The sequence below is a fragment of the Rhincodon typus genome, unplaced genomic scaffold (genome assembly GCF_021869965.1).
Source record: "Rhincodon typus isolate 14 unplaced genomic scaffold, sRhiTyp1.1 hic_rhity00007004, whole genome shotgun sequence".
In the NCBI taxonomy this organism is placed as follows: Eukaryota; Metazoa; Chordata; class Chondrichthyes; order Orectolobiformes; family Rhincodontidae; genus Rhincodon; species Rhincodon typus.
The window spans coordinates 647-9033 of record NW_025972642.1 but is presented as its reverse complement, the minus strand read 5'-3'; the positions used below and the strand labels follow the sequence as shown (position 1 = coordinate 9033).

Genomic DNA, 8387 nt, shown 5'->3' with positions numbered 1-8387 from the left:
ACAAACAGCATTTTATTTTGAAGGAAGCTAGTCAAAGCATAACCATACTATACCATACGTTTCCCTGTATTTTGTAACAAAGGTACATGTGACAATAAATATATCAAATCATTTGTTCATCCTTGTGTATCTTTTTTAATTAAATAAATGAAACAGGCACTTTACTAAACTTGTGGTTACAAGATACATCAAAAATGAACTCCAATATCTTATCCCACAACTTCAAACCTTTGAAGTGCCTCTTTTTCAGCATGGTGCTGTTTTTAATTAGTCTTACAGATGGCGCTTGCCAAGTTTCATAACCTTGAAGCTTCTGCACCAACCATCTTCATAATAAAAGCAAGTCTGAAAACAGTTATTACTCAAATTCTGTGAAAATAGGAGTGACAATTCTGGGGTAGGAGAGCTTTTACATTTATTTAACACTTCTGTTTCTATAGCTCAGCACATATAAAATATGCTACATTGATAAGATTGTACTTAAAATAAGATAGACCTGAAATATTCTCTATAAACCTAATACAAAAAGAAGTTGAATGTAAGGAAAACAACAGCTTTTCAAGGCATTTTCAAACAGTTTCAATCAGTCAACAAATTGTTCTTGATACATTTACCTTGCAAGTCCATCATATGTTACAGTCTCAATGTAGTCATAACGGCTGTCAACCCAATAAACTCTTTTTGTTATGATGTCCAGTGTTATTCCTGCAGGCCATCCTAGCTTTGTCTTGACTAGTTCAAAGCGATGGGTTCCATCCATAAAGGATCGCTCTAGTTTAGGTTCTCCAGAAATATTATTCCAGTCAGAGAAGAATAAATAGCTGGAAATTAAGAAATTGAAATTTTAAGCTATTTGTTACAACACAAAGTTATCAGTTTGATCTATTACTTGATCTAATTTCACTTTATTTTATAAACATTAAAAAATGTTTATCAAATCATAACAGGAAGAGCAAATTTATTTTAATAATGCCATTGAATATGATACATCCACCTTGAGACCCCCATGGGCCTTTGTTTAACCTTGCCCTGTTTGACAGTACGACGCTTTTTCAGTATTGCACGAAAGTATTAATCTAGATTAGAGCTCCATTCTTTGTTACCAGGTCGGGTATACAGTGGTGGAAGAATTCCTGGCTCCATGATGTTAATATCCCATAGAATACTTGTCCACCCCACTCCCCCTACAGTACCTGACCCCGACTCCAACCCCGCCCCTGCATCCAGCATCATATCCTTAAGAGCACCTTATGGCTCTAAAGGGGTAACCTGCCTATCCAAATAAAACCAGAATATTCAAACTCATTCTTAGCAGGTTTAATGTGCATGCTACAGGGCTTCATGCTACAGGGATGCCAAAATCCCACTTCACTGGGAGCAGAATGGGTGAATAGAATGGCCAGCTGTCACCAAAAAATGCACATGCACAAAGCATGGCCTAGCCATGTGAAGTTTAAAGTTCAGGCTACTTACACCATTTTTGCCATGATACAGAGCCTCTCAATAAGGGTGAAAACTTGGACCCAAGTGCTCAAATCCCTGAAAGGGGTCTTGAATCCCCAACATTATGATTCAGAGACAGGACTGCTGCCATTGAGTCAATGTTAACTGCCTGACATTACAGGCACTTGTTAGCAGATCTGTTTAGCATCCAAGGGAAATTCAATATCTAGTACTACAAGAATTAAGGTACCCCAGTTCAATTTTGACGGACCATTTTGTAAACAACAAATTGGTACAGAGCTCAGAAAGCCAGGATCCACTTCCAATTCATTAAGTTGATATAAACATTAGCCATCCTCGCCACCGTGGTTGTGATAGTGGAAGCAAACCAGGTTAATGCAACATATTTGGTCACTTTCCAAAGACAGGTAAGTAAGGATTTGTTTCAGAATACAAAATAAATATATTTGGCTCTGACTCCAGCATCTGCAGTTCTTGCTATCTACAAAATAATTATGTTGGCTCTTACCCTACAGTGGGGTCCACAGCAATGCCTCGAGGGTTTCCCAGGTTTTCTGCAATCAGTGTTATTCGATTACTTCCATTCAGATCTACTACTTCAATTCGGCTAATGCTCGTCTCCACCACGTACAACTTATTGTTCACCCAGTCCACAGCTATGTTTTCAGGAGAGTCAATGGAAACATTCAAAATTTGTTGGATTCTAGAGCCACTGTGATCTACAGAGAACACCTAATAAACCGAGAAAACCAAGTTACGTAGTCCCAATATAAGCCTTTCAAATCATTTTGATTAATTTGTACAATTTTACATGCAGTTTAATGTCAAAGAGAAACACAGAATACATGACATTGCATTTATATAATAGATACTATTCTGTACTAAGGGGATTTGTATTTTTGGGTGCTATTCCTCAGTTATTTTTCATTAGAAGCTTAAACTGACCAGTCAGACTCTCATTGGGTAATAGGTGTGGATAGTGGGTAATTATAAGCAAATAGAAGTGTCCTTTGTAAACTGGCCCTATGATTCTTTGGCTACAGGAGTATTAGATTGTTGCGGGGGGGGAGGGCATCTCTCTTGATGCTTTCACAGTCCATTTACAGCTGTTGCAACTCCTCCTCTAATTATTAAATGTCCTAGTTGCTTTGGTCAATTGGCATCAAAGTAGGTGCTCTCCAAAGAATTTATCCTTCCACACTGTGACTGAGACAAGTGAGGAAAGGTTCACTGTTTGATTAGCAAAAAGGTGAATATAGGGTTTGGTGGAGTTAGATGCAAGGATGCTCAGGAGAGCTAGCCTTTCTCAGGTTTGAATTTTTCAGCACTTTGCAATTGCCCACGGGAATTCATTGTCACCAGCATAATTCCCACATTAAACAATGTACTTTATTTGGAATATAGAAAGTTTAATCAGGTAAGTGTAACCATATTAGCAACAGGTTATCAACAGTAAAATACCTTTGGGAAATCAGAATTTAGAAACACAATATGCATGGTGTTAAAGAGCTTTCAACACAAGTTCATATTTCCCAAGACATTGGTTCTGTGCCCACTTTTGGAAAGGTTACCGACCTTATTCTGCATGGTATCTGTCCAAAAGATTTTGCCCAGATAGTAGTGAAAATCCACACCAACAGCAATGCCACGATTGCGAGACTGTACAAGAATCCGTACATTCCTTCCATGAACATCACCAATCAGCAAATCACGACCATTTGAGAAGATAATGGATGGAATTCCAGCTAAAAGGCAGGAAGTAATTTTACATTAAATGCTTGAAGGGTTCCAAAATATGTTTCAGCTATGCTAATCCAAATTTAAGAAATAATGCTTACCGTTTATTGTGTCATGGCCATAGCTATAGTCACAGATGCTGCAATATATGTCAATTTTTAATAAGCATCTGGGCACAGGCTTCATAACAACTGAACAGAAAATGCACAAAAAGTCATATTCTTCCTAAAATTAGTATTGTTATTGGTTCATTTGAAGGGGCTGGTTAAGTTCAATAAATAGGCAGTCTGAGTTCTTGCTAATTCAATTTTATGTAACCACTTTTTCATTTTTGGTTGTGATTTTATTGCTGACCAAGTTATGTCAGAGACTCCGAGAACTCTATTTTCATAAAAGCAGACTTCTGAAATTTTGTCTTGTAGCTTTTATCATTTAAACTGGTCATTTCCTAATAATCATCTGCAGACTTTACAGAACTTGTTGAAATACCACAGACATGAACACTTCTGTATGAGCATTGCATTTAATTCATTAATCTGACAGTCAACAACATAAACAGATGCTGATGATACAAAAGGAAAATAAAACCCATCAAGCAACCAAAGTAATGTGAATTATATTAAACAAGTCCACAATGTAAGATGTGAATTTTAGGTTTTATTTTTATCAAAGATTTCATGTGGCTGTCATAAAACTCTGTAGTGTTGCTCCAATGGCTTACATAGTTCTTTTAAATTTATTTTTTCCACTTGAAGCTATACAGCACAGAAACAGACCCTTCAGCCCATTCATCCATGTCAACCAGGTTTCCTAAACTGAATTAATCCCATTTGCCTGCATTTGGCCCACATCCTCCAAATCTTTCCCATCCACATACTTTTCCAAATGTCTTTTAAATGTTGTAATTGTATCCATCACTTCCACTTCCTCTGGCAGCTCGTTCCTTATGTGCACCACCTTCTGTGTGAAAAAGTTGCCTGTCGGGTCCCTTTTAAATCTTTCTTCTCACACGTTAAACCTATGCCCTCTGGTTTTGGACTTCCCTATCCTGGAGAAAATACCTTGTCTATTTATCCTATCCATGCTCCTCGTGACTATAAACTTTTATAAGATCACCCTTCAGCCTCCTATGCTCCAGGGAAAAGTAGTCCCAGCCTATCCAACCTCTCCTTATAACTCAATCCTTCCTGTCTTGGTGGCATCCTTGTAAGTATTTTTTCACCTTACCAGTTTAATAACATGTAAGAGGGCAACCAGAATTGTATGCAGTACTCCAAATGTGGCCTTACCAATGTCTTGTACAGCCGTACCATGACATCCCAACTCCTGTACTCAATCCTCTAACCAATGAAGGCAAGCATGCCAAATGCGTTCTTCACTATCCTGTCTACTTGTGATGCCACTTTCAAGAAACTATGTACGTGCATGACATAAAGATGGCTGACTTCCCTTATGCATTCATGTAGACATCAAGGCATGAGAAGGTGAACCAGCAACTTTAGCAATAAGGAGGGTATTCACTTTATAATGTTCACTGATCTGCAATCACTGCAAAGGTATATATTAGTGTTCAGTGTTATTCCTTCCATCAATCTGCAAGATAGCAGAATGGAGTAGATGAGTGATGCCTAGAAGTCATGTATGGTCTTCTAATCCCTCTAAGATACAGCATATGTCAGAATCCAGAATCTAGATGACAGTGGTATGAATGAACATCCAAAGCTGCAAAAACTAGTTGTATTAAAGGCTACAAGGATGGGGCAAGGAGAAGGAGGGTGCAAAGGTAAAATAACCAGTTTAAATTTTTTAACAAAGGAATACTCAGCTGAGATTGAAGAAAAATTGAATCACCATAGTAATGAGTTTTTGGCAAATATTATGGAATCCCTTGCTTAAAGCCAGATAAATTCATAAAAAACTAATTGGAGTTTTGGGTGGGGGGAATACATTGGATGCTATTGTAAGAACCATTGTGTTGATTGTTAAATTTAACTCTGAGATTAAGGTCTGAGATTCAGTAATTACAATACTGTAATTTCCTGGTTAAAATCTTCCACAGCTGTACATGCACTTTTTAAAAATTCATCCATGGAATGAGAGCATCACTCACTTCATAGATCATAGATCATAGAATTCCTACGGTTTAGAAACAGGCTATTTGGACCAACAAGTCGACACTGCCCCTCTGAAGAGGGTCCCACCCAGACCCATTATCCTACCCCTGATTTCCCCATGTCTAAGCCACCTAACCTAAACATCCCTGAGCACTATGAGCAATTTAGCATAGCCAATCCACCTAACCTACACATCTTTGGACTGTGGGAGGAAACTGGAGCACCCAGAGGAAACCCACACAGACACGGGGAGAGTGTGCAAACTCCACACAGACAGTCACCCGAGGATGGAATCGAACCCATGTCCCTGGTGCTGTGAGGCAGCAGTGCTAACCACTGAGCCATCGTGCCGCCCCCATAACCAACGTTTATTGTCCATCCCTAATTGAGCAAGATGTATTTAAGAGTCAACCACACTGCTGTCACATGTAGGCTAGACCAAGTAAGGATGGCAGATTTCCTTCATAAAAGGACATGAGTGAACCAGACAGCTTTTTACGAAAATCAATAGTGGTCATATAGTCACCAATAAGCTAGATTATTGCTGAATTAAAATTTTGCCATCTTCCATGGTGGGATTTGAATACATGTCCCCAGAATATTAACCAGGGATTCTAGATTACTAATCCAGTGACACTACCACTGCATCACCACCTCCCCTTAAGTGGAAATGTGTTAGTTGTCAGCTCACCAGTCCCTGGAAGGTACATTTTGGGGTAATGGTTTGGATAGCTAGGCTACTCATTTAGAGAGGTAAGATGTGCAGATGTGATGCAGAATCACATGGTGGGGGTATCCTTTGTGATTCTTAACAGTGGGAAATTGGGCCTAAAAGGTGCACAAGACTCTTGGAGTTGTGAAACCTGCCAATTTGTGTAAAATCTGCCAAGATATATCAAAGTGCTTTTATGAATGAGATGGCTTTTCTTGAGAGAGTATAGTTTGCAATTTAGATCATTAAGTAACAGAAATTTACTTTTTCTCCTGTGTCCTTGTGGAGGTGAGTTGGCATAGTAGGTGAAGAGGGAAGAGTAGATGGTTGGAACCATGAGTTTACAGGGGTGAACACTAAATTTGCATTGGGGCACCAGGACCATGGGGGATGGGTAGAGGGGCATATGTGGTATGAGGGATAAGTAGAAATGAATAAGGTAGCATAGAAATGGACATTAGAAATGATTAGCAGGCATTAGATGGCTTGGATGGAGCATAGGAGTTTGAGGGTTTGAGCAGGGTACGTGGAGTGAGGGCTGGAGGAATGTTTTATGTTTTATTCTTTTATTTTCATTTTTTGATGCAACCACGAAGCCCAAAGCGGGCTTTTGATACAGCTCAACTCAGAATCCAGCAGTATCCTCATTCATTCTTCCTGGGAGACCAGGAATCAATCAACTAACAATTCAGCCCAACATCACTAGACCAAAACTGTGGAGCTTGTTCAATCATTTTTAAAACTTGAGTTTGTGAAGCTGGAAATATTCCCATCTCTGCGTATCCAATCTGGAAGTGAAAACTAGGGCCTCAGACTCAGACTAGAATGGCCCTAATGCACTATTCAAAAAAAACAGCAAAAGTGTTCTCTTACTGTCTTGGCCACTATTTGTTCTTCGAACAACAATACTAAAACAAATTAATTGCTGTGTTTTCCTTTACTACAACAGTGATTGCACTTCCGAGGCACTTCATTGGTTGTGAAAGGTACCAAATAAAAACAAGATCATTTGTTTCTCCTGATTGACACTGAAAGGAAAAAAAGTCTTTATTGAAAGAATAAATAAGAAGCTGATGCTCGAAACTTACATGAGGAATTTGCTCGGCAGTGCTTGTGGTGCTCTAGAACATATCCCTGGACACAGGAACATGCATGGCTTCCAATTCGGTCTTCACACAGCTGGTCACAAGCTCCCCACATGTTACATTCATTAAAATCTAAATAAAGAGAGAACAGAAAATAATTGAATTTCTTTTGGCTCTTTTGGTTCACTCTCGTCATGGTTGAGGCGGGACTATGATAGGCAGACCACGAATTAGGTCAGGGTCTTGATCACGAATCCTGGCCATCCAAGCATAAATTCCTGTGAGACCTGGGCACTCCAACACTAACAATGAAATACCAGGGAGGAGATTCTCAGATTGGGAGAGATAGTGGGAACTGCCGATGCTGGATTGCTGATGCTTCTCAGATTGGGAGTTCCTTTTGGCTTGACCGAGAAGAACAGCAGAAGCTGAAATGCTGAATAAAAGCCATAGCTTATCAGGCCATTAATTGAGCTAAAAGGGACAAGACAGAAGTGCAATCATGTGCTGTACTCAAATTTTGCAAAAAAGTAAACACTTTGCAGTTTCCTTTAGCCACATATAAACGGGACTTCAGGGCCATGTGTGACTTTTTCAGCATTACCTCACTTTATTCCCAGCTTGCTCCATCACATTTCGTCCTTTGCCTCCACTTTTAAGCTGCAAATATGCTTATACTAGGTGGGCATCCTTGTCACACTAATAAACTATCCTGCAAGAATCACGATTGAAAGACTTTGCCATTGACAACCGATGATCAGCCCATTGGCTTTCAAACCTTGTAGATTTAAAAGCATTTAATTGTCCTTGCACACTAGCATAAACAGTACCATTAATGTCAGACAGGGCAATAAAAAGCATCCTGAAGTATTTGCAGCACTCACCAATACAGGAACGGCCATCAGTGTTCACCACAAATCCCAATGGACAATAGCATACTCCCCCTGATGGGGAAGCATGACAGGCATATTCACAGCTTAAAGCAGCACAGTTGATTACACCTAAAAGGAGATAAACATATCATGTGATTTAAGGGAGACTTTGAATTAAAAAAAAGACAAAAATACAAACATGTTGGTAACAGTATAATCAGGTGGCTAAATTTCCTTGTGACGTCCAAGAATTTTTTTAGAAATTAAAATCTGTGATCTTGCATTTATTTTGCAAGCTAAACTTTCCTTAACCCTTGTTATGCACATTGAACTTTACAAAATATTATGTTTTTAATAGTTTCTTTAATTTAAGGTAAAGCAAAATGATGTGGATAATAGTGAA

At 38.9% G+C, this 8387-nt stretch overlaps 1 protein-coding gene across 1 annotated transcript; it reads right to left on the bottom strand.

Moving 5' to 3' along the window:
* Window positions 1–614: 614 nt before the first annotated feature.
* On the bottom strand, window positions 615–8113 carry LOC125482195 (low-density lipoprotein receptor-related protein 2-like; the record flags this gene model as incomplete). Its single annotated transcript, XM_048594207.1, has 5 exons — window positions 615–821; window positions 1973–2196; window positions 3040–3209; window positions 7116–7244; window positions 7997–8113. Coding segments are annotated over 5 exons (847 nt in total), but the record flags the coding sequence as incomplete, so codon positions are not given.
* Window positions 8114–8387: the final 274 nt, after the last annotated feature.